Here is a 27,478-nt window from a genome sequence, read left to right as displayed (position 1 = left end):
GAATTTGAAGCACCTTAAAGAAGAACAATACACATAGAATGATTGTTATGCCCCTTCATGTTGTTCAAGGACAACACACTGTGACATTTTAATTAGACTGCAATGGCCGACCACTACGACAACTAATAAATTCATTAATAATATAGCACCTTTAAATAAACACGTGTGTGCCTTTATTACTTTTACTTCTGGTATCTTACATGCCATTTTTTTAGCCTGTTCAAGTGTCATTACTAAATGAGGAGTAATGGGTTCAAAGCAGCAACATTTAGGCAACACGCAGGTTAGTTTAGAGCACATTACATTATAACATTACAGCATATCGTCTCTCGAAAGTGTCCAATAAATCTTACAGGACACACTAAGTAGCACAACACTCCTGCTTGTGTGGAGTTGGCAGCATATTACCAAATGTGTTGCTATGGATATTTTTAAACATGCATTATAATTTTAATATTGTGGCCATCAGCACGGTGCGCCGCACAGAATTGAGGTCACTTTATGTAGATTTATGTTTCCCACATTATTTATCTTCTTACTCATTAAAACAACATTGGCAATGGCTATTAGTTTTGATTATCACTAGGTGAAGTAAACAAACAGATATGATAAGTCAATTTAACGATGGCATAAGGACGGCACTTAGAGCCTCGACAGGAGGATTTCTGCTTTTAAATCAATTTGTGGCAAACATATGTTGCTCTTGTGACAATTACATTAAAAACAGGTCACAGGCAATCGTTAAATTGTATTTGACATTCAGAGATCATCTCAGGAAATGTACAACACACGATGGGTCTGACCTCAACTTTGGAAACCGCTGATGCAGAAAGTCCAGGTTTGCTTTGGGAAATATTTAGTGTCGGTTGGAGGGGCTACACTGCTGAAAACCATGAAATGTTGCAAAACAGTATTAGACAGATGATCAGAAAAAAGTAAAAGATGAAGTTAAATAAAAACAATAACTGGCTGTACAGCAAGTACGACCATCCCAGGGCTGTTAGCAAACTCAGCTTTTGTTGAAGCAGAAGGCAGGCTGTTTCCTGACATTTCAAAACAAATCACTCTACCTCAGCTTTGGAATGACATATTCTATCTTTTAACATGCGAGGACTACATTAACTTTTCAAGACCTGTAGGGAAAAACATATTAACAGAACCTTTTATGATGGTGTAGTCGATTAAACGCTGTCTTCTGTGTCTGTGTGCGCGACCCCGAGGTGAAATGTTTGGGAACCATGAGAGAAAAATGCCATTTCTTTGCCTCTAGGATGACTTCATATGAACCAAGCTGATGCAATCTTATAGTGTACACAGTAGGAACAAGATTTAAAATAAAAAAGCATATTTTTTTTCTAGAAGCCATGAACAATCGGTTTACCCAAAGAAAATGTTATTAGAGTGAACAGGGGTACAGGGGTGACAGAACACCGCACTGCCTCCGACACCGGCGAGTTTCAGGGTTTTTGACAGTGAGAGCATTTAATAAAAAAAACATTTCATAATGTGACCAAAACAACAGAATTGACTTAACACACAGCATTAGTTAAAGATATACCTGCTATTTAATTAGTTTTTAAATCGGTTTACATATCCTGCCAAGTGAATCAGTATGGGGTGCCATAAAGTCAAACAGTCATAATTTAACAGCAGTTTTTTGAGTTATTTGGATTAGCACAAGATTTTAGAAAACAGGAGTTACATTTTCAAAGTCATATTTTCACGGTGTTATTCATTCATTTTTAAATGTTAAAGTACCAAACTAAATATTTAGTTAACAAGCTAAAAGAAAAATAATCTCTATATTAAAAGCTAAATATTAAGGTCAGATCTAAATATTTTGTTTTTAAAATAATTACTCCATTTACTAAATAATTATTTAGTTTACTAAATAAATATTCAATTTGGAGTAATAACATCCAAAATAAATATTTAGCAGGTATTTAAATTATCATCATCTTCATCATCTAAATCAACCTTTATTTATAAAGCACATTTAAATGGCGACAACGCCAACGCTGTACAAGACAATACATCACCAAAATAGATAAAACAAATAAAAACTAGTAAAAGAAATCCCCAGGAAAAAAACAAGGGTTACACAGTCTCAGCTGGGAAGGCCAAGGAATAGAAATATGTCTTCAAACGTTCTTTAAAAGTGGGAAGGGAGGGAGCAAGTCGGACCGTCAGGGGGAGTTGGTTCCAAAGTTTAGGTGCACAAACTGAAAAAGCCCGTTCACCACGGGCCATATAGCGGGCAGGAGGGACAAGCAGAAGGTGCTGGTCAGAGGACCTCAGGGTTCGCGCTGGAACATAGGGACTCAAAAGATGTGCCAAATAGGAGGGGGCCATTTCATGAATAGATTTGTAAACCAACAGGAGAATTTTAAACTTAATCTGAAACCGAACTGGAAGCCAGTGTAAATTTGCCAAAACAGGGGTGATATGCTGCCGTCGGTCTATGCCCGTAAGAAACCTTGCAGCAGCATTCTGTACCAACTGGAGGCGTACCACTGAAGAGGAGGGAATACCATATAAAAGAGAATTGACATGGTCCAGATGTGACGTTAAAAAAGCATGAACAACTGACTGAAGATCTTTATTGTTCAGGACAGATTTTAGTTTGGCCAGTCGGCGAAGATGAAAGAAGCACGACCTGACTACCTGATTTATCTGTGTATCCATTTTAAAAAAAGCATCCAGAGTGACCCCCAAATTTGTAATTGTCGGCTTCACCAAACTGACAATAAAGGGGGCAGAGATGGCTCCACAGCAGAGGGGGAGCAGGGGCAAAGAAAATAGCCTCCAGTTTGGAGCTATTAAGATGGAGAAAATTAGCCGAGAGCCAGGACCTGACTTCACTCAGGCAGTCAGTCAGTGGTTGCACAGTGTCAGCAGATTTTAGGGCCAAATAAAGCTGACAATCGTCAGCGTAGAGATGAAAATTTACCCGGAATTTTCTAAAAATGGCTGCCAAGGGTAAAATATATAGATTAAAAAGAAGCAGACCTAAAACGGACCCCTGGGGAACCCCACAAAAACTCTAGAGGCGCAGTTTCCCAGGGCAACATTAAAACAATAATAGGATTATACATATATATATATATATATATATATATATATATATATATATATATATATATATATATATATATATATATATATATATATATATTGGGGGGGGGGGAATAAATATTTAATTTGAAGCAAAATATTTAGTTTGTAAACTAAATATTTAGCTCCCAAATAAATATTTAGTTGGTAAATTAAATATTTATTTTAGAACCTAAATATTTACGTATGACCAAAATATTTACTTTGTTAAATAAATATTTACCTCTAAATTAAATATGTAGCTTTCAAACTAAACATTTAGTTGGGAACCATGACATTTATGAATGTATAAATAACATGGTAAAAATATGACAGTGAAAAATTACCTCCAATTTTTTGTCTTATGATAGCCTGTATAATTTAAAATACTGCTGCTAAGTTATGACTGACTTTTCAAATGGCACCCCATAAATTAGGTGTGCAAACATAAAATGACCATTAACCATTCAATCACTGTAAAGATTTGTAACATTGGCAGCAGGAGATCACCTTTTAAGTCGTTTGGGTGGATTATCTTTTGTTATATTGGACATTGGTCAGTTCACATCAGCAAAAATAGTCCTGCTAGAAAAGAAGGACCCTCACAAATTTAAATGTCTAATCAGTGAGACGTTCCAGCATAAAAAACCTCTAAGTGATTTCCAGAGAGAAACACAAAATTAAATGGCAACGTGATTCACTCAAAGATTTATTAATTCATGGGGATTGATATTTACTCACCCGTTGTTTTAATACCCGTCTGAACTCGCTAGCACCACAAACTATGAAAAGTATGCCCCAAAAAACTCATTTACATAATTTGTAGCAAGTGTGGTAAAGTAATTTCAATGTTGCTTTGTGGGCACTTCTATCTTCGGCTGTGTGATATCACCATTTGTATTCTCTGATTTCACATGGCAAAGTAAAAATCACACACGCTGCAAGGTGCTTTAACAAACTTGCTTTTGAATTTACGGCCCAAAATGGGTACATTTTAAAACAGAAAGGCTCCAGTATTTTATCCTAGAGGGACTTTGATGGAGAAAACGTTATAAAAGTCTACTCACGGATCTGTAAAGCAGGAAAAAAATTGAGACGGCCATGCATGTTAAAAGCCTATGTGCCATCAAAGGCCCTTGGGCTACAAAGGGCTCTTATAGCAAATGGATGGCAACAGCTGCAAACTCTGAGCTGTTCCTTAATGCGCGCCATGCAGATGTCTGCACTCCAGTCCCACAGTCTGAGACTGATCTGTCTCACTCTACATTGAGCTATGTCTTACCATATCGCCGCAGCTTCATTAATGTCATATCAACATCTGGTTGAAAGTTTTTGACTCTCCAATTAAAGTAATAAAAGAGACATCCATTCCCATCAAAGTGACTTCTTACAAACTGTATGTATCTCTCAGTCTTAACATTGTTTTTCTCTCACAGACATTTTAATCCAACATGAGTAACTTTCCTCTTAGACAAACTGTATTACTGAGGGGGATAATATGAAATAGACTAATTATATGACTTTTAAAAAGTTCACATTTGTTTGTGTTTGTTTAGAGACCTAAGAAGCAGGGACAACAATCCTTAGCACCACATTCTAAAACGTGATTTTAAATGCTGCAAGAAGAGAGATCATTATTCTACGTTCTTGTCTTTAGGTGCATAACACTGTAATCCAATAGAAGTACCTGCATTAGGCCAGTATCTCACAGGGCAGCGACTGTTGGTGACAAATGTCGATTCACAAGGGGCTTTGCATTAAGTCTTCAAACATTCTCAAGGTGTCTCGATGAGGTTTCTCTTGCATCATTGGAATTTTGAAGCAATCTGAAATTCGTGCAAGACTAAATGTGGCTCCAAATCATCATGGAGTTGTCGTTTGCATCTGGAACCTGTTGCTAATCCTTCTTGATTTAATTTTTGTAAGAAATGTGAGACAACGTTTGGAGCAGTTGGTGACTTAAGCCTGCAATGACAGATCTACAAACAAGCTAGCTTTTAAACACAAACACGGTCATGGAACTCTCACCCTCCCGTCGACTATCATCATAGGCCACTTCCGTCTTATTACCGGAGCATGCATTGTCAGAGTAAATGAAAAAGCACTAAACACCAGTTACCGTTTTCCAGGTCCAAACATCTTTTGTTTTCCACAACTTCAAATGATGTTTCTATTTGTGGGATTCTCATGTTTTATCCTAAAGTTAAAGTGGTCGCAGATGACGATTTCTCCTTCTCTAATATTATTGAGAGAATCTCTCACACCACTGCTGTTCTCTTGCAAAATGCACGAGTGTGTAATGACTGGAGGAACCAGGGAAATGCATTGGTTTGGAAAAACTGACAACCGAATGGTCCAATAGTCTGAGCTGTTATTTAGACAAATTCAAGAGAACCACTTCATTTTTCCCCTCCTTTTTTGCTATAATATTTTAGAATGTTGGTAAGAGGCATGACAAAAATGTTTTTAAGCTAGCTTGTTTTGCAGATTAGCCAATTTAGCTTTGAGTTTGGTTCTCATGGCGGGATTTTTAAAAAATCGGCTGTTTTGGTCCTGCAGTGTGTTCTCTGCAGCAACTTAGTAAGTATAACACACACTACACACTAACTGCTTTCACTCACAGAGATTTCTTGCAAGATAAAAGAAAATGTGGTGGAGGACGAGCGTAAATATGCTTCTGTCACCTTCCTTTTTAGTTTGTCCCAAAAAATCTGCCAAAGAAAATCAAACATATTTCAAGTCCTGGATTTATGATCCGAGCGGTCCCTTTGGCACATACAAGAGTGCTCGTAACACACGTCACACTGTAGGATAATCTGATGAGATAATCTCTAGAGCCATTACGGTAATCATGTACAACTTTAAGACTTGCGTGTGTCTTACAGGGGGTGTCTGTCAAATTTTACTGGAACATCTAAAGGCATCCCTCAAGGTTCTTCCTTGGGACCTTCATTGCTTCCTATTTACTGTATGTTAATGTTATGCCCCTGTGCTGCACAGACTGTAATATTCATCTTTATGCTGATGACACAGTTATTTATTGTAGTAAGCCAACTCTCACTGAGATACATTTTTCGCTACAATGACTCTAATTCTATTCAGCAGTGGCTGTTGGCCAATAAACTTCTTCTTAATAAGTCCAAATCACATTCCTTACTGTTTCACAAGAAAGCCCTAGATATTGGCAAAAAAAAACCTGAAGCTTTGTTTTCTCGACGCCTCTCCTCTGGAGACCACGGAGACCATAAAATATCTTGGTGTTTGGCTGGAACCTGATTTATCCTTTAAAACACAAATACAATCAACTACAAAAAAAAAAAAAATCAATTCTCGTCTTAAAATCCTCTATCAAGCTGTTAATTGTTTTAACTTTCTGGTTAGGAAAGAATCGCCACACAGCTGCTTCTGCCTGTTCTGGTCTATGCTGGCATTATCTATCAGAACACTTCATCCTCCTGCTTACACTCTATTGATGTTGCCTGCCGTTTTGTTCTTCGTTGTCCATTTAGGACACATAGAAGTGTGATGTATCGACAGTTGTCCTAGTTCGCACCTGCTGTCAGGAGACAGTTTCACTAGTTTCAGTTCATTTTTAAAACTTTTTACTTTAATTATCTGGATTATCTTAAAATACATTTAATTCCCTAAAGTTCACTTTACAGCCTACGGCATAATGACCAGCTCTTTTTTGTTGTTCCTAGAGTGAAAAGAGAGATAGGGAAACATGTACTACTACATGTACTACAGTTGTAAGTCGCTTTGGACAAAAGCGTCTGCTAAATACATAACCATAAACATGCTTTTGGTTTTAAGGCTCCATGTGATTGGAATAATCTTCCTTTATCTATTCGTTCTTTATCATCATTCACAACTTTTCGAAGGGCTCTGGTCGATCATCTTCGGAATAATTGCCTGTTACTAATTGTATTTGTTCAACTGGCTGTTGATTTTGTTTTTTCCTTGTCAGTTGGGGTCGTGTCATGTGGGGTGAAGTATTGTGAGCCTTTGAGGGTGTGTGTGTGTGTGTGTGTGTGTGTGTGTGTGTCTGTAAATGATTGTTGTAATGTTTTGATTTAGATTTTTGCTCTGCTGTCTTGCTCTTAACTTTTTTCTTCTTTTTGTTGTAAAGGAGGACCCACTCGAAAACGAGATGTTTCATCTCAAGTGGTTATTCCTCCATATAAAATTATGTTTAAATAAATAAATAATCATGTACAACTTTAAGACTTTTGGAAGGGGTGGGGCTGGTCAAATATTAGCATGATTATCCTGGGGTGACTGATTAGAAACAACAATAAAATTTGAGATCTAGGTGAAAATACTGAACAGATAAAGGGCTTAGAAGGTTCTGATATGAATTCCACGGTGTGAAAAGGAACACCAGAACCGCTTGAAGTGCTAACCCTAACCCCCAAACCCTGACTCTAAATAAATAAACCAATGAGAGCTTAAAATAGTGGTATTAGTTGAGTGGTTAAATGTATTTGATCTAAACTGTGTTGATAAATAAAGTTGCTTTGATCAATTAGAGCAGCTGTTAACTCCTTATACTAAATGTTGCTGGAAATTTCATCTACTTAAATAAAATGACAACAGAAAATAAATAAATATGACTGAATTAACCTCCTGAGACTCTGTGTCCTCATGGGGACTTTTTGCATTGTAATCTTTTACCCTGTTTAACTCAGACTCTTTCATTTATACCTTTTTAATCCTTTATATAATTTGAGATTAAATTATCTGATTAAATCTTGTAAACATTTTGAAACAAGGTATTTTTTATGTTTATGATGTCCTACAAATCCATAATAGCTAGGTCAAAGTAAAACCAGAGGTTAGAACACCTCATGACTAAAATGTGGTGAAAAGAATATTTGCACGATTGTGGCAAAAAGTGTCAGAATTTATTTGAAGCTTGACATATGTAGAAAGATCGTAAGCATGGATTCAGGGTGATTCAAGATAAAAATGTGTACGTTTTCTTGCAATTGTTTTGCAACAGTCACAGCCCAATGAGATACAGGATTTAGACAACCATACATGGTAGATTAAATTGACCGGGCAACAGTTGCAATTACTAAATTCAGTACACAGAGATTAGTAATGAATCATATTCAATCATATAACAAACATGTATCCAATCAGTGAACTGGGACAGACTGTTGTTGACTATAGAACTGATTTAATGCTTAAAACAAATACAAGTTACTTTACTGGGTCATCACAATTGAACAAGATTTTTTTTTCAATTTTTTTTACATGTGTAACACCCTCAGAAATATACATTCACATGGCTGCATACAAAAACAGTTTCTCATTTTAGAGTTTCGTTCAATAACACCGTCATCGTCACACCCGTGTACGACAGTAAAAGTCACTATCGGCATGTTGAAAATGAACCAGGGAGCCTTTTCTGGTGTGACTTTGGAAAACGAAGCGAGCTTCATCTATCCATCATCGAGTCTCCATGTTTGCAGACAAAATAAGGTGTATTTTACACGACAGCCTCCCAACACAGATGCCCCGAAATAAAACCCACACTATAATCTCATCCTTATGTACAATATTTACAGTGGAATGTTGAACATACTGGATACAAAACGTAAATTAGGATGGAACAAAGTTACACTCACATTTTATAAAATAAAATTTAAAAAATGATAAAACCCCAGCATTATGAAGGCAATGTTGACCCGAAACTGAAATGCTTTTTCTTTCTCTCTCGCTCTCTCTTGCACCATGATTAAGAAGCAAACATGGCAGTGGTTTCATAACGATTGTGGCAAAATTGTCAAATAAAACCTTGTGTTTGTGCTTTCAAATGAGGGTAATGTTGATTAATTTAGATGTACATGTTAAATTCATTGGATTACTGTTTCGACTGTTGTGCTTAAGAAAGTCAGCAATGTGTGACTAATTTGTAGAAATTAGATCTCTTTATGACCTAAACCCCTCAATATCGAGTGCTGCGTCAACATTTAGCCATCATTTGTTTGAACAGTAACAAATGCAGCTTTTAATTTGATTTAACCATGAAGTGTAGACGCGGTGTTAATAAAGTGCTGGAGCAGGGATGGACTACGCTAACTCAAAACGCACTGCATGTAAACAACTGTCTGAAATTTCACTGGGTTTGCTGCCTGTTTATATTCAGCTCTGTTTATTTAGCTATTCGGGGCATGAACAACTGGAATGATGGGGAAGTGACTGCTCAGACTACCTAATGCCTCCCTACTCTGATAGGCACAGAATGCAAGAAAACAAAAGATTAATCCGTGCTTTTGTGTCAGTGATGTTGTGGTGCAAACAATCTGAAATTGGAAAATTCTAACAAAGCAGTCCCCTCTGCCTGTGAAGTATAGATTACAAAACTCTAACCCCTTCTCTCCACCGGCCGTGAAAGCGGTGACGTAACGTAATAGTAGCGTTTTGCCCACGCGCTCATTCCCAACTGGGAACAATTCTGACACGAAACGGGAGCGAAAGCGTTCCACACAGCTGATCCCAAAAGATAACAAAATCACGGGAGAATAGCAACACCACGCGCAAATTCAGAAGTACACAATAATTAGCAAGGTGAAAGACAGCTACGCATATCAAAAAAAAGTCTGCGGTTTATTTTCTGTTCCGTTTACATCAGCTACGGGGTTTTTTACAGGAAATGATGTACCGTAAATCCTCTAATACAGGCCCAGGCCTGTATTTGACTCAAGCTCATCAAGCTCCAGGCCTTTATTGGAAGGAGAGCCAGAATTAGAAGCAGGCCTCAATTTCTATTTGAGCAAAATGAACTTATGGTTCGCTGGAGTTTTTGACAATTAAAATTGCGCCCACATTTTCAAAGTTAAACACATTTCTTTTAACAACGGTAGTTTCTGCTTCAGCCCTCCCCCCCCTCCCCCTGTGCAGCGGCCGCAAACTCACTGATGCGCCTGCAGCCTCTCGGAGTTCCTGCTGCTCTAAACATTAAAATAATTATTTCATTTTCTGTTCCTCACTTCTGATTACCTCAATGGTGTCTGTTTGTTGCAACCACAGGTACAAAAACTAACTTGTTTTTATTTGACTATTTTTCTGTCCTGCCAGTTTATTATCTTCCTGCATCTCCTCTCAATCCTAAAGAAAAACTGCTACCTGGGTTCATATATATTCACCTCATGAGTTACCTTTGAACTGCAGTTCTAAGAGATCTACCGACCGCAAAAACAGCGGAGTGCTCGCTGCTTGGCGGCCGCATCAGTGATCGGTGCGTTACCGGTGGACAAGGTGATGCGCACCGCTCCACAGCGAAACGCATCAGGCGCAAATAAAAGACAGAAAACATTAAAGGAAATGAGCCGACATAAACGATCGCGTGTTAAATCCGTTTTTGAGGTGGCGACACCTAATTTGATAATGTTACCGTGGCCGTGCTCAGGACGCAAATCTACCGACCGCAAAAACAGCGGAGTGCTCGCTGCTTGGCGGCCGCATCAGTGATCGGTGCGTCGGAGGACAAGGTGATGCGCCCCGCTCCACAGCAGCGAAACGCATCAGGTGCAAATAAAAGACAGAAAACATTAAAGGAAATGAGCTGACATGAACGATCGCGTGTCAGTACCGACGCTCTGGCACAGCGCGTTGCCCCTCCCGACGCGCAGGAGCTTGTCACCTGCTGACAGCAGGCTGCTGTCTTTTCCGAGGGCTGCATCTTGCCGGTCATTGTCACGTGACAGCAACTAGTCGATGACAGGCATAAAAAGTCACTATAGTAAAGTCGACTAGTTCATACAACCCCTGCTACTGCTCCCCAGTGTTCTGCAGCATAATCAGCACGTTCTCTTTGAACTTGATATCAAATTTTCGCCTCCTCTTCGTCTCCGCGGTTAAAGTTACCCTCACGGTCTTTCACTGGCAAATCAAAAGTGAGACAGATGACACAACCACCCCCCGTACTTGCTTGTTACCACATTCCACCCAGCCACAATAAAAAACCGGCCATTATTCACCTCCGCCGACTCCGGCACCGGCCAAACTATGATGCCCGGCCGTTAATTGAATACAGGCCAATATTAGAGGATTTACGGTATGTTTACCTGAATGTGATGTTTATTTGGAAAGTTTTGGGATGTTTTACATTGCTTTTGTGATTGACTTCCTGTCTGGCGTGATCTAAACTGTGGAGTTTGACGTGTTTTTGAAGCGTAGTGCATTAAGAAATAGACTCAAAACTCAATTATATTGTCCCTTTCCTTCTGGGAAGCGTCCAAAACGTCATAATTTGCTGCCGGTGGAAAGGAACTCATCTGCTATAACGGCAGCTACTTGCCGCGTAGTATGTTTCACCCCGCTTTCATGTGCAGTGGAAAGAAGGGGTAAGGCCTGGAATAGACTTGCTTTTTAACCTCGCGTTGATGCAGGCAGCAAGCCGTGTCTTTGTTCACACGTGCTACTGCACTACATGTAGTACTGGAGCTTTCCACTAGGTGGTACAGTAGAGAAATCAGACCAGTTAGATAAGAGTCCCAGGTTTGTGGGTGCAACCCAAACATTGCATCAGTGGAAGATATCAGTAACTTGTTACTTCTGAGAACACGACAGAACCTCTAAACCAGAGACGGAGTGATCATGGCGAGTGTGTCTCTCTCGTTTGTCAACTCCACCTACTGGTGACTCTTATATTGCAGCATGCAATATATGAGTTGTGACATACAAGTCACGGCGCATTCATTTGCAGGGACACGCACAAGCAACACTTCAAATCAAGGCAAGTTACGCAAGGCAGCCATTTTAAACACACGTATGAGTCGATAAAAGCAAGTATATTCCAGGCCTGAAGTTCTTTTTGTCCAATGAAAGCAGAGTCCCCGCCATCAATTAGGTTCTTCTTGACTTGAATTACAGTACAGCGGAAAAAAAGGCCACAGAAAGATGACATGGAACAGAGCTAAACTCAGTTCTACGGACGTTGAATTAGATTTTTTCACCCCCGTGTTTAGATGCTAAATTGTGTTTATTATACAATATATTCTGAGGCTCATGATTAACATGCTCACCTAAAAGCATACAATAGACAAGCATGGACTGTAAAACATTCACATTTGTGAGATCTGTTCCCCCAAATGTGTTTTTTTCATCATTATTATTTAACATATATATTTATACACATATTTTCTGTGTTGACTGCAGAATTGTCGCTGCGTACCGAAACTCGGATCTCTGTCAGTACCGGCGACAAAAAAAGTGTCACCTTTTAAGCTGCAGATGAAGATACACACACTGGAATTGAATGAAAAAAAAATTAACAAATGCACTTCCACTCCCACACACGAAACATGCATAAAATAAGGCTTAATACAGTTTTTATATTGTTCAGAGCCAGTCAGATATGTTGTTTACATCCACAGATTTACTAAAATGCTTCTCTTATCTCAGATTTTTCACATTGAGCCTTTTTTTTATTGGAAGCAAATACATTTTGCGGTCTGCTGCTGTACTAGCATCCACTGGCACCTTTTACTGACAATTTAAAAAACATAACACCTGCAGACATGGCCGTCGTGTCCGTGTATGCAGATCCAGATCCCAATAAAGAAATGGCATTATTTCTTTTTTTTAAAAATCACCAGAAAAGCAAATAAAATTCATTTAGAAAGTAGAAAACAATAAAAGAAAGTATAATAAAAGCATCGGTTGACTTATTTGCGCCACTTACTTAATATGCGGCATGGCCACCAGTGCCTTTTCAATTCCCTTTACTTGTTAAAGTATTTCCTGTTGGCGTAAATACAAGCATCAGTTGACATTTCCCTCTCATTCGAGTCCTTTCTGTCCACGGATGACTCATAAGGAGAAAGCAGCTGATGTGAGCCAGTTCTTCAGTAAACAGTCACAACTGTAGAAGAAGAGTCATTATTGGGAAATTCCTCAGACACTTTTCACGGACATCCGTTTGATAAAAAATAAAAAAGTGTGTGTGTGTGTGGGGGGGGGGGGTGTGGGGGTGGGGGGGGGGGGTTAGGAACAAAACGTAATCATGACAGCTCAACACACAAAAATACCCCAGACGTTTCATTATAGTGGTAATATTTCCAGCGTGTGCACACAGGTCAAACTGTTCAAGTCGAGAGACAATCATGACATTTCAGCGCATTATTAGAGAGCTTCCTGTGAGACTCACCGAATGTCTCATGGACATAATTGTGATGCACCACTGAAAAGTTGAAATTGTTGTTTACGACAAGTTCAGCCCTTCTCTCCCCTGCTATTCCGAATCACTGATAAGGGCAACTGCTTTAACAGGTTTTTGTAAAAGGAAAAAAAAACTCGTATTTGCCACTGCCATGTTTATATGGCTCAGTACACTGACACCCTTTTAGTGAGAAAACAAATAATGCACATAAACACAAGGGGCCAGGAAATATGCATCGTCTTTGGAGAACAGAGATATACGGCGCTGGTATGTACAGCTTCGTTTTTTTTTTTATTCTGAAACATTTGACCAAAGACTTCAAATACTCCACCTGTAACAACGCCAGACACTTAACACTCTGCTCACTTAAAGGTCAAATGGAAAAGAGGTTATAAAAAGACAAAACTGCAATGCTGATAGAAACGAAAAACAAACCATACATCCAGTGTAGGACTTTCACAAATGTGCTCAGCAAACCCTCAACCTGCTTTCCTGTTATTTTTTTTTTTTTTTTATACATTTAATACATTTATAACATAAACAAAAATACACAAAAAGAAGAAAACACCAGTATTAACCAATCACCGTTCTGGCCTCGGAGCCACATAGAGTCAATGTACATACCTTGGTTTGTATTTTTTCCGTTCACTGATGGAACGTTTCCCAATGCTGATGTGGATTTTCTTAAATAGACCCTTGCCTTTCTAAGTGGGATTATTGGATGGGGTCTAATGTGAGGGGAGTGAGGGGGAAAGGGGCTGTATGATGGTGTAGTTTGACATGTAGGATGGAGGTGGGGGGTAAAGTTAAATGCAGGTGAGGAGGGGGTGGGGACAAAAGGTTGGTTGGTTGTTGCATGCCCCTACACATACCACTCTTTCTTAGAAATGACAGAACCATCAGTTTGAGAGATCATATCATCGGCTATTTCAGGTTCTGGGTCATATTGGAAAGCCAGAGTCCGCTCGTCGTATTCTCGGCTCTCCCCTTCGTCCACGGTGAAGTACGGTCTCTTCAAGTCCTCCGATTCGGCGTCAAAATTGCGCTCGCTCGCCTCAAACCCTGCGGTGTGGCCGATCTGGGCGGGTTTCTTTTCGTCGTCCGAATCTTCCTGGTACTGCAGGTTCTTGGGGATGGGGGGATGGTTCGGCAGGCCGCCGGCCTTGCTGTACCCGTTCCCAAACACGTGCTTCTTCGTGCTGTAGTCTCCCTTGAAGGTGCGTTGGCGGCGGTGTAGAAAAACAAAGAGCAGTACTGCCGCCACGGCCAACAGGACAACTCCCCCCACGGCGCCCCCGATGGCAGCACCTGTGGTGTGTGGACCCGGTCGGGGGGTTGCGATGCCAGTTGGTAGGGTGGCAGGGAATTCTAGGTAGGAAAAGACAGATGGAAGGGACTGTGTCAGTGCTCTGGTGGGAAGGAGGTGCATTTGTGCAGGTGCTTTTTTTTTTAAAGGAAAGATGATGTAAGGGAGACAAGGACGGAAAAGCAAAGGGGAAAGGAAGGACCTCACCACCCCCTACTCCCATGACAAACCCCACCCAATCCCTCAAGAGCACTTGGTGTTTTCAGCCACTGCATGCAGTCTCACACGACGACATGACAGGCAGTCCACCACGGCACAATCAGAGCCGACCGAATAGAGACATACAGGTGAAGGTTTATCAGCATGCATCAAACTGTTAACGCATCAGCTCAGAAGGTGATGGAAAATGAAAACGGTTCATCAGAAAGCAGAAGAATGTCAAATTTTCTGTTAATCATTTCAGAAAGCACATTTAATGACTGAACGTAGCACGGTCCAGCATAAAATACAGCACATCTTCATCATTAGTGTTGTGGAAATGAAATGAGCGAGCACCATCGGGGATGATTATCAGCAGCCAAGCGTAAACAGACAAAATGCATCGTGAGAGCAGATTAACATGAAACTCGACCGTTCGGGCAGCAGAGCAGCACGTTGGCATGGTAGCATATGTTTAAAAGAGCAAAGTAGAGGCTTGTTTTTTTAAAGAATCTCACATGAACGTCTGCTAATTTAGACAGAAACTAATATGACTGAGAGCCCAGTCCAGAAAATAACCAGTCAGACTGCTAGGATCTCGTTTTGCGAGTACGAGAATAATAGAACGGTTAAGCAGTAAATCAGGAAACACACAAGAGCAGACAGTGAGCTTGTTTAGATGCTGCTTACTGCATGCCTGCATCAACAACATAAACTCTGCAAAGTTCCCTCCAGCAACCAGACTTGTGACCAAAGTGTTGACAGCTTGGGTAAACCTTCAATGGTGAGGTGTGTTTAAATTTATTTATGAAGAAGAGATAAAACAACTACATCTAGTACAAAAACAGAGTGGGATCTTTTGCTTCGTGAAGGGGGAAACCAGGGTCTCGTTTACCGATTCAAGAAGAAAAAGTCAGAGATAAAAATAATTAAAGATTTACCGTTTTTGATGCGATTACAGCTTTTGTCTCACTTTGATATCTACTGCTTTATTGCCAGCCCATTATGAGACATCAAAATGCAACTGGGATGGATCTTAACACTGCCCATATGTTCATCTGGATCTGATAAACACGAGTGCTGAAAGGGTCCGGAAGTCAATCCGTTAACAAACAACATGATGGCGCCTGATTTGCACCTCTTTTCAGCGTTGCCTTAAGCGGGGATGATAATAAAGAAGCTCATTTATTCCCCATCATCACCGAACAAAACTGTTTATAATAATCGGCCCTGTGCAGCTACTGAGCAAAAATCCTTACATAAGAAGAAACTCTTAGCAAATGATCAACCTGAGGAGCTGGAATAAATTGGTTTCACTTGATAAAAATGGCTTCTAAGGAGAAGTGGTGAATCCCAGAGCCTAATTCTGGTATAAAAGGATGGCACTGAGCGAAGTTAAGAAGCTACTGAAGCCTTCCTCCCTGCTGTAATTACAATGACACTCCATCAGTCCAAAGGAGGGACCTCCCAAACACAGCCAGCCGCTGCCTTTCTCCTAGCGTCGACTGCAAAGCTCTCCATTTTCTAAAGCGGTGCCAGGCACGGTCTCAAATATCAGCTCAGGTTTTAATCTGACCACCTAATGGGATTATTCAGACACAGGCCTTCATTACACACATCAATGGGAGAGCAGAGCCAGGTCACCCCTGCTAGAGAACGCATCCAAGTCCAAAGAGGAGCGAAAATCCAGATGATTGAAAGAGAAAAAAAAGGGAAAACATTCAGCGGTAATCCTCTTCACTTGCCATTGCTGCCCTCCTCTGCTACGACCTGTTTAGGCTCTCAGAAATCCTCGCTTCAATCTCAATCAAGAAGATACTTTCCCTCTACACAGCCGTGGCTGCAAAGATGCCACTTTTACTACCGTTTAAAGAGGTGAAAGACAAAAGGGCGGCCTGTTAAAGTGCAAAAAAGCAGCAGTGAGAGGTGATACTCTGAACCTTCGAAGATGCCCTCTATCACCTATATCTCTATAAATAACTGAGTGATGCCATTCTTGACACCTGCAGTTAAAGGTGTGGAACACTTGTTTAATCAATAGAAACAGAAATTAGAAGTTATCCACATCACAGCTGAGCTTCAGACAGCAGGTTTTTTAGTCTTATTTCCTGGTATTTGGATATCTCGCCTCTGATTGGACAACAACAACATGACTCTACCACTGATCTACAACACTGATACTTTACCTCTACAAATAACACAAGCCTGCAGGACCTTCTGCCATGTGGTGGAATTGCTAATGCTAATGGTTAGCTTCTACTAGCCAAGTCGTTCTCTGATGTTTTCTGGATGCTAAACCAACAACAACCTTCCTTGTTGGGAGTCAAGATGAGTGAGTCCATGAATGTTAACTCGTTCACTGCCAATGATGACTATAGTGATCATTTTAAATCCAACCATTAAATATAAAAGATGACTAATGTCGTCATTTGCATTTTTTTACTGGGTGGGCGTCGGAAAGAGCCCCCGCACTGTGAGAACAAACATCCCAGCTCTAAAGCCGATCTTCATCCACGTACGTCACACGTCACGTGATCAGGAAGCAGAAAATCCATGTGTTAGGAGATCGGTTTGAGCTGCTGCTGTAAAAAAGCGAGGCACGAATGGGAAAAGCTTCTGCCGATCACAATTCGACAACGTATTATGAAAGAACGGATAACGCGCAGATTCTTCTTGATGTAAGAGGTGAGGCTCCTCTTTGTTTTGTTAGTTTTGGCATTGACATCATCATTGAGCGCAATGTTCTGTGAATCTTTAAAAAAACTGTGAAAATGCTGAAAAACGCTGGCAGAAAAGTGCTTTTCTGATCTGTCAGGATGGTCACATCCTAGAGTTTCACCATTTATTTTCTATCTGAAGTCAGTGCAGGAGATAGGTGTAGGAGACCATTTTCATGTTCGGGCTGCATGAAAAATTCTGAAAAATAATCATTAAAAATGGTTTTTCGTTGTTCCACACCATTAAAATGACAATGTGTTGTTTTACCGTTAATCTCTGGACATATTCATTGGAATATTGTTGAAAATGTATTAAGTGATGCCCAGTTACTGAAAAATATTGGCGGCTTTGTAACATATACCATAAAAATTGGGTCTAAAAATAAATGGAAGCGGAAATCTAGGTATGTCCTACTACGGGAGCCCGTAAGGACAAAATGCATTTACTGATTCGTAACAAGGGGTCACACATATGTTGCTCTTTATAAATATTTTATACATATACCTCTTCGCTCGTCGTCAGTGATGAAAGGGAGTCTAATGTGCTTGTCATTTTGCTAGAAGTTGCAATTCCAGGTTTTTTGACCCTAATGGCCTTCCGTTGGTAGGGCTTTACTCGAACACAAAAATACTGTTTGCTTGCAGCGATTTAGGTATGTACTGCCCTCTATCGCCAGGGAAATACGCACACTTTAGGAACATGAGCATCAAAAACCCAATGGTGACAGTTTTCCTACAAAGTGCAGATATGAAAGCAGCTCTAAATATTCAGGTGTGTTCTCGGCGTTACCACAGAAGAAGCCTTAGAACTGGTCCTGTCAAAAACAAAAAGGTACAAGCTATCGAGGGTGTTTTATTCAGATGGCTCCAGTGAGCTGTAATTGAGGTACTTTAGAAAAGAGGGGAGCAGTAAACCACTGGGCAACGCTCATCAGATCCTCTTAGTGCGGCGCAGGAACACTGCCTTTTATTTCACAGCAAAAAAAAAAAAAAGTGTTTTGGCCTTCTCTTGGTATTTTATCTTGCCTACTTCTGCTCTGCTTTCATCCCTCCACAAGGTCACTTCACTGGCCTTGCACACATCAAGATAGCAAAAAATATATAAATATATCTCAAGCAGAGCAGCCCTGTCTGTCACATTCGCTCACATAGTAGTTGTAAAATGGCAGCGGCTGTGGCGCAACTTAATCATATTTTGGAAACAATAATTTTACAAAACTACATTTGAAATGGGATATGGAGGTAGGGAGGAGGGAGTAGGGACGCCTTCGCTACCGGGAACACCTGCCAACAGGCAGATAAGAACGACCTCGGAATCACAACAGAAGCTCTGATGCTGCTCAAGCCAACAAAAGGAAGAGTCTATTAGCGCCGCAGTGGAAACATGCAGATAGAGGCCTAACTCTGACTTACAACGCCTCGAACACGCTGCCGAGATTAATAGTAGGATGCATGCGCCGTGAAAGGCCATAATTCAATCCACAGGCATGACGGCTATATGGAGGTTATGAATAAAGGAAATGCTCCCACTATTTCACGTACCACAACCACGCCGTTTAGGATCAACCATGCTACATCCGACATGATCGAGCGGATGATTTACTACGTCCAAACATTTCACAGACAAAATCTATTTCCTTTACAAGAGGATGAGAGCCTGTCATCTATGGACTTCGTGTGAAACGGGCTTTAAAAGAGATGAACGATAAACAAAGTGCAGAGCCAATCAGTAAAGAATGATGAATAAAAACGGTGGAGATGATTAGTGGCTTTTGAAGGGAGAAACCGAACAGAGGGCTTCACTGGAAGACACGGCACAGAACAAACAGCAGGAGCAGCACACGCTCAAAGATTCGGAAGGAGCAGCCTTCATTTCCCAACCCTGTCTCACAGGTATCGAGGTGTGCACCGGTCATGTCCGTACACGACAGAGACTAACATTCCGGAGACTTAGCAACAATCCTTTAAACAAGGTTATGACAGGATGGGAAAATGAGAGAGGATTTCAAAGTGCAGAGCAGGGAGTGGCGTGCTAATATGAGTAATCGAGGAACAAGCATCAGGCAACAAGAGGGCGAAAAGACATCAGAGGGGGACGTTTGGGAGTGGCGACGAGGAGGAAATAAAGACGGAGCCTTTGAAACGTTGGCGAGAGACAACGGCAAAATAAAGAATGGCGTAATGAGGGAACGAGGACGGGGACAATCAGAGCAGGCACGTTCATTTAGTGGTTCCAGAGATCCTCATTACTCCCCTGTCTGAATTCGCCGGTGGATGTGAAGTTATGGAAATGTAATTCTGCCACGACGAATAAAAGCTCATCACTGACAAGAATTAAACACACTTTTAGGGGAGTCGCAGCTGAAGCAATCCCTTCCTCCACTCTCTCAGTTCACACCTTTCTGTTTGCCTTTCTCTTTTTGTTGCTATCACTAACACTCTAACCCTACTCATGATCGGTAAATACCAGCAGCAACACTAAAACCTTTAGAGAGGGAAAATCAAATTGAATCTCCTTTCAAAGGCCAATGGATAATGAACACGGGAGAGGAAATAAAGCCGTGCAGCTTCCTTCAAACCCCCTGGTGACATCATCTGAGGCAGATGTGGGCAAACCTGAAGCGACTTGCAGGACTGCTGCTTTGTGAGGAATAAAAAAATGCGTTCAGCTGCTCTCAGCTGAAACGACTCATAAAAAGTTTTATTCTCAAAGCTTTACTGCTGATTTGAGCCGGATGGTTTGATCAAACGCGTTATTGCTGCATCGCTTAACATCAATTTGTTTTTCTACAAGTATAAGTGTTCAGCTATTGAATATTTAGCTACACACTGCTTTTGACTTTCCACACTGCAGAAGCATAAAAACACATCATCCCTCTGTGGCTACTTGTAAACAGCAAGGAGAAAATAAAACGGAAAGGTTTAGTGCCATGAAAACGGTTCTTTCTACTGGATCTGGGTTCTACCGAGTCCAGCTGGGAACACGAGTTCATTTTGCGAGATCCTGGGATTATCGCCTTTTCACATTTGGAAGATCTGCTTCTCTTGGCCATGCCGCAGAGATCCAAGGATGAGCTCATGATCATAGATATTGTGACGTTCTACTCAAGAAAAGAACGAGTCACTTGTTCCAGCTCTTATCGTGTCTTTAGCTCGTTTCTTATCATTTCACTGAAAATCACAAGTTAGAAGAAAAAAACGCTGAACAACAGATGCTTACCCTCTTTAGTGTCCTTGATTTGTGTTCCCGCTCTTGCTCTCTCCTGGTTCACCTCTACACACACACACACACCTCTGTTATCATGGCAAACTACTGATGGACAGCTTCAGCTGGAAGAAACACAGTCTCATGGCGGTTTTTAGACATTCCATTTAAGACATTTATTTTTTATTCAATGACATTATGTATTTAAGTACCGATAAAAATGTCATCCTAAAAAATCATCAACAGAATTTCAACATAAAAATTTCAACACTAAATGATGTGACCTCCTGGTGACCCAAGCCAAAGCAACGGTAGAGCGATCGAGTCGGCACCTCGCCGGTGTCACGTGATCAACTCGACTCGATCGAGTTACGATTGCTTTGGCTTGGGTCACCAGGAACATTTACAGCTGAAATGTTTATGTTGAAATTCTGTTGATGAAGTTGTGAAGATGAAATTTTGCAGTTAAACTGGTAAGAATGGAATCTTTGCTGGTGTATTTTAAGTTGAACCTTTTCAGATTCACGGGGAAAAAAAGTCAATGCCATAAACTCAACATGTAACAAAAAGAGTCATACTCTGGTGAGACTGCATTCTCCATAGCTGCAGAGCACAGGTTGCATTGAAATGCATCAAGAACAGCAACACCAAAAACACCCACACCTTTCTCAACTCCAAACGTTTCCCAGACACAAAGAACCAGATATACAGACCCCAAACAGAACATCCAGTCATCTACACTATTAAACCTATGCAGGCTTTGTTTCTGATGATAATAAAAGAAAGTAAGCATTGCTGTCTTGTTGCTTCTGTGTTAATTCACCTAATGTTTTAAAGAGTACGTCACCCTCCAACACTTTAAGCACCGCAAGAAGACATCGCTTGGTGGACTGAGAGGGTAGCGAATGACAGACTGCACTGTTTGGCCAATAGCAATGGCTGATTCTAAGTCAATGTAGTGCAGAGTTTTAACCTGAGGAGGGCGCCACACTGATAGTTTTAGGCTGAACTGTCTGTGTGGCGGTGAAATGCCAAAATAGTGACTACACATGTCTGGACTAATAGAAGCTCATTTATACAGTTTACTAACAAAAAAGTAGATTTTGTGGTGACTTGCTTTTTAAAAGGAGACTAGGCAGATTTGACTTGTTGTAGCACCCCCTAGTGTCTATTTAGTAAGACCAAAAGCAAAACCCATGTCCTCGCTGTGCGTTCGTCTTTTTAGCACCTTAATCTAACAGCTGAAATGTCTCCCCAGCCTTCCTTAGTGTCTACAGGTGTGGCTCATAACTAAATTAAACAAATCAGCTGTGTTTATGATCTAAAACAAGCTGGAGGAAGACTGCAACGCTACGTGTGTAAGCTACATTTTTTTCTAAGTCCAAGACTGACACTCTGAAGCTGCAAGTGGAACAGTCTGGCCACAGTGGTCGATAATGGTTGGGCCCTGTAAAGCAGGGGTGTTCGATTCTGGGTCTGGAGGGTTTTAACTCTGTTTCAACACACCTGATTTCAATCAGCAGGTAATTAACAGGCTTCTGCAGAGCTTGTTGAGTTGCTGCACAGGTGATTCAACCACTGAATCAAGTGTGTTGGAGCTGAGAAACCACTGACATGTGCTGGATACCGGCCCTCCAGGTTGAATGCTCATGCTGTAAAGGGTCATTTTAGCACATACTGGCTCAATAAAATGATTTAACAATTAAAAAACGGTTGCATAGGGTCTCTTTAACCGAATGTGTTTGAGATACAGAAATGTGAAATGAGTGATGGTGAGTTATTAACTTTCATTTGGATTTTTGCTGAATAGGGAAATTAAGAGTGATCAGCAGTAAACACGGTTTTCACATTTATGTGAGAAATGTATGAGTTATTAGTGCAAGGAGACTCGGTCGCTGCAAAGCTTATTCTGACCTGGTAGTCTAGGTTGACTTTGCCCCAAAAAACAGATATTTCAAATGAAGCAGGATCCTAAATACGGTACATGCATGTCCTTATGTTCCGGCTAACCCTAATCTGTAGGAACAGATAATAATGTTTCCACCCACGTGTCACACGTCGCTCTGCTAACATTAATGTATTGATTCTTCATCATCAACTTCGTTAAATGATGGAAATTGCATGATTTCCCCCACAGTGGCCCTTCAAATCCAACAAGTATTGATTCTCCAGTTAGTATTACAGTATGTGTTCTTCAGAGAACCCATGCTACTGTATGGCAACAACCAGCAGCAGACCTTTAGACTTTTAGTCATTGTATGATACACACACACACACACACACACACACACACACACACACACATATATATATATATTTATTATTTTTTATAATCTAAGCAAATTCCAAACTGCAAAGATTATTCTGATGGATCTTTAAGACATTTCTCTCTATCGTCCTTTTCCAGTTCCATTCTGGGTTCAATAATCTACCAAAGCTATCAGGCCAGCTAACCAGCCAGTGTTCTGCACTCACAATGCTACATTAAAGTTTGGTTTAAATGCATCAACTCACCAAGACAAAATAAATATTCTGGTGCACCAACAATCTTTTAAAAACCATGCATTTGTTTTGGTTTTAATAAATCCACTAACGCTTTAGCCTTTCTGTTACCATGTTAGTTACCCTCCATGCTATGTAGTATATCAGTGGAGATATACAGTATGAATAAATTCCCAACAAAGACGGTGTATTAGGACAGATATGCCACATTAAGACTGGACATGCTTCATTCTGTTTTATGCTCTTGGAGATAATCACGTAGTGCTACTGGGGCTGTTGTAATCACTTTAAATGCACTTTTAATGAGCAATGAATATTTACACCAGCATCTTAACACCAAGGTTCTCTTAAGTACATGTTTGCTCATAAAGTAGCATTATTAAAAGCGCCTCACTATGTATTAGTGACCTGCATGTGGCTTTAGCACTAAACGGAAAGGCCGTTATTGGGTCAGCAGGCATGAAGTAAACAAATCTGCATGTTGGGATTTATTAAGCTTGAAGAGGTCGCTACGCTGTTTGTTTACCGCGCTATCCTGCTCTCAGCGTTTTCATTCTCCAGTTCTTTCTTTTTTTTTGGGCTTCCTGTTATTATTTTGGATCTCTGAATGTAATTAGTGAGTCACCACACAGAATCTGCAGCAGCAGTTGCAACTCTGGAGCCAGTGGTCAGACCCAGGGATAGCATGTGACCTATTTCATCAGGCTCTCTGGGAGGCGTGACAGATCCAACAGCACACGGCTGGACGGCAGGGCGGAGGAGGAGGAGGGTAAAAGAGGTGAGTTGGGCGAAAAGGATCAGCCAATCCCCTCCTTGCTCCATCTGTCTGCCACATCCCTCTCCTATCCTCCAGAGAGCAGAAACAGCAAGCCACGCAGAAACAAATGTTAAGATAAATCGCTTCGATCTCAGCTGCTCTGCTCTCACCGGTGACATCTGCATGTTCACTCTCCAGTCAGGTTATCTCTTCTTCAAATTGTGAAAAATAAAGGTTTCCTGACAAAAAAGAGAGCACCTCGCTCCTCCATTTTACGTAAAATGGTTTGCAGCCCAATGTCTTCTCCCTCAGTGCTTTCCTTGGCACTGAACAACAGCAGGGGCTTTATGGGGCGGCCTATGCTGTGTGAGCAACAGAGGAGCTCATCCTAATGTCTCATTGGGATAATGAGGTGTGATTTTGGCAAGAACTGAAATGGAAGCGACCCCCTCCCTGCCTACCCGTAGTGACGATGTGGAGGGAGAGGAAGTCAGTTCATCGTGCTTTAGATGCTAACGCTTTCAGACTGTAGATGTCAGAGCAGAAAGTTCAAAGGTGAAGAGAAACACACCGGGGGGAGAGGAGACCAAGACAACGATTTCACACAATGTGTTTCCACTCGAAATGAAAGTCTAATAATAAACAAGATGCACACACGTGGCCTTTGGATCTATGAATAATGCAGGTGGCGATGTGAGAAGGCGAAAGGCACAATATGGTATAGAACACAGACTGAGGCAGATGACAGGCTAACACAAACAGCTTTCACATTGCAAGGGGAGCCTTCGCAAAGCCGACATCATAATGTCTCTTGTCTTTGTCAGAGAAGAGAAGGAGATGCACGGCTGCAAGGAGAATCACCGCTGTTTCATGTCAGTAATATATGGTGCGTCGCTTGCTTTATTCAAGGATGTTCTTGTTGCAGTGGTGCAAGTTTAATCACACGCAGTGATGGGTGCACCATCACCCCAGAAAGAAGAATCACACCGTAGTTAAAGGGAGACCACGGTGCCTGTTTAAAGATGATAAAAATGAACACAGAGGTCGTAAATGGAGTTACGACGGCAGAAAGGAATAAAGGCTTTAAAAGGTGAATTTCAGGCAATTCGACTGAAAGTGACTCTGATAAATTCGCCACCTAATTCTAACAAAGCCGTACCAGTAAAATCTCTGTGTGATCCATAGATGACAAATGAAACCCCATGAACTTCACAGCGAGTTGTGTTTACACTAGTAGGGGGTATTTTGCTCGCACTTTCAGCTCCTGAGTTCTTTTTAATCACATAACTGATCTCTTGCTAAATGGAACTTGTTTTCCACCAAAGGAGGCATCATCTTTGAGACAACCAGCGGTCGATCGCTGAGGAAAAGGTCCAAAGACCAAAAACATTGGTAAAACAAGCCTTTATCATTTTTGACGGGTTCTGCTCTCAGTGTAACCAGCGCACCATGTCTAATAGAGATGTTTAGCAGATCTTATCCAACAAACCCCTCTGTGTTTAAATGAGACAGAGTATGTTTCTGGAGAATTCATGGCTTTCAGATCATTTCCATCCCATCATATCTTATCTTGTTGCATTAGTGGTATTTACAAGTGTGAAATGTTCAAAAATAAGGGGAAAAAAGTATAAATGAACAGGGGATCTCATGGATTATATATTTTGAGTTATGATTTGGGAGTCTGAAGCATATATACTGCTGTCTAAGCCATGTAACAACAGGCAGTTATGGACCAAATAAAACAAGCTTTTCTAAACTATTTCAAATAAATAAATGGAACTACATCAGTATATGTTCTAGAGTATATAAATCAGTATACACATCAATCTGACAATATAAAATCCAAGCATTACCTGATAAAACCTTACTTTAAGATTGTTTTGGGTGAAAAGCTGTTTAGTTTCAGTGTCAGATCTGATCTGTAACTACTTGGTCATTGTTGGCATTTTTTCTTTGAGAAAACAAGCATTAAATTTATATTTTTCATTGGAAAATTAGAGATGCACCAATATCAGATCAATTCAAACCGAGTATGAATACAAGTACTTAACTTTGTGTAGATGCCAATGCTGAGTATCGATACGAGTACTAATGAATGCAATTACACTCCTTGGAAATTGTTCCATTTTGTGGGGAAATTCTCACTTCTTTTGAAAATTATACTTTTACAGAACTACCCTTCCAGGGGCTTTTCTAGAGCTTACAGAATCACTCAGAAGAATATCTTACACGAGGCAGCAGCACATTGGTCCGACACATCTCTCTCTCTCTCTCTCTCTCTCTCTCTCTCTCTCTCTCTCTCTCTCTCTCTCTCTCTCTCTCTCTCTCTCTCTCTCTCTCTCTCTCTCTCTCTCTCTCTCTCTCTCTCTCTCTCTCTCTCTCTCTCTCTCTCTCTCTCTCTCTCTCTCTCTCTCTCTCTCTCTCTCTCTCTCTCTCTCTCTCTCTCTCTCTCTCTCTCTCTCTCTCTCTCTCTCTCTCTCTCTCTCTCTCTCTCTCACACACACACACACACACACACACATATATATATATATATATATATATATATATATATATATATATATATATATATATATATATATATATCAGTTGTCCATTTAACACTAAACCACGGCAGGGCCCGTGTGGTCAATATCGGTTGTGTAGTATCTCGGCAGTGTTTACCACACCTGTATCAGTATCAGTGCAGCTCTATGAAAAATGCCATTAAATATACTTTTGCATGCACAGTCTGTCTGATGATTAGTAAATGTTAAATATCTGATTGCTACTTTGCAATTAATTCCATGTTAAGCATCCAGTAATAGGATTCTAGGGCAATTATAATGCCATGTTAAATGAACACCCTCTGCTAAATAATTAAAATCAGCGCTGAGCATGCTCTTGATGCCACTTTGACCTACCCAAAGGTGCTCTACTGCTGTCGCTGTAGCACACATTCTGAATCATTATACCATTAAAGAAACCGTTACTTCTCTTCACATTGACCTCATTTTCATCATCATCATCATCATCATCAAACTTTATTAAGAGACACAAAGTCCAGAAACAAAAACAAAAGAAAGAAAGAAAGTAGTGTCTAAGTGCCTTAGGGTGGCATCATTTTTTTTTGTAAGTCTGATTGTTTAATTTGTTGGATCTGCTCAATATGGAAAATCAAAAAAAAAAATTCAATAAAAAAAAGACAACATTACACACACTATGAACTCAAAGCACGCCACTGTACCGATGATGCCACAGTGCTGACCGGTAGCAGGTGGCACTACCTTTGATATTCATCAAATTCCAAATAATTACATTCCCACATTTGCATTTCTAACTGATAAAATACCTGATTAATAAACAGAATCAAACCAAAAACCCAAACAGTTTTGAAGGAACATCACCTACACCCTCATCACGGTCTTCCTGCCTTCACGTGACTGAATGGAAGGAATTAGAAGATAGAGAGGGTGACAGCCCTCAGAAGTTGTTACGTAAAAGCATGTAAACAGGCTTTTTGCCCTCTGTTCCACCTCTGCCTCAGCTC

General features: G+C 40.5%; 1 protein-coding gene across 5 annotated transcripts in view; it reads right to left on the bottom strand.

Annotated features, from left to right (window-relative positions):
• nectin1b (nectin cell adhesion molecule 1b) overlaps positions 1 to 27,478 on the bottom strand; it is a 282,024-nt gene that overhangs the window by 149,039 nt on the left and 105,507 nt on the right. The window contains exon 6 of one of the 5 annotated variants that reach the window (XM_070543215.1): positions 8,254 to 14,632. The exons of 3 other annotated variants lie outside the window; for them this stretch is intronic. In XM_070543215.1, the coding sequence (XP_070399316.1) occupies positions 14,127 to 14,632 (506 nt within the window). In that variant the 3' untranslated portion in view covers positions 8,254 to 14,126. Of the gene's footprint in view, positions 1 to 8,253; positions 14,633 to 20,443; positions 20,760 to 27,478 lie in introns of those variants that run through there. One more of the 5 variants, XM_070543217.1, reaches the window with a different exon arrangement.

Source organism: Nothobranchius furzeri, chromosome 13 (genome assembly GCF_043380555.1).
Source record: "Nothobranchius furzeri strain GRZ-AD chromosome 13, NfurGRZ-RIMD1, whole genome shotgun sequence".
Classification (NCBI taxonomy): domain Eukaryota; kingdom Metazoa; phylum Chordata; class Actinopteri; order Cyprinodontiformes; family Nothobranchiidae; genus Nothobranchius; species Nothobranchius furzeri.
The sequence above is the reverse complement of the archived record's forward strand: the minus strand, read 5'-3'. Positions and strand labels throughout refer to the sequence as shown.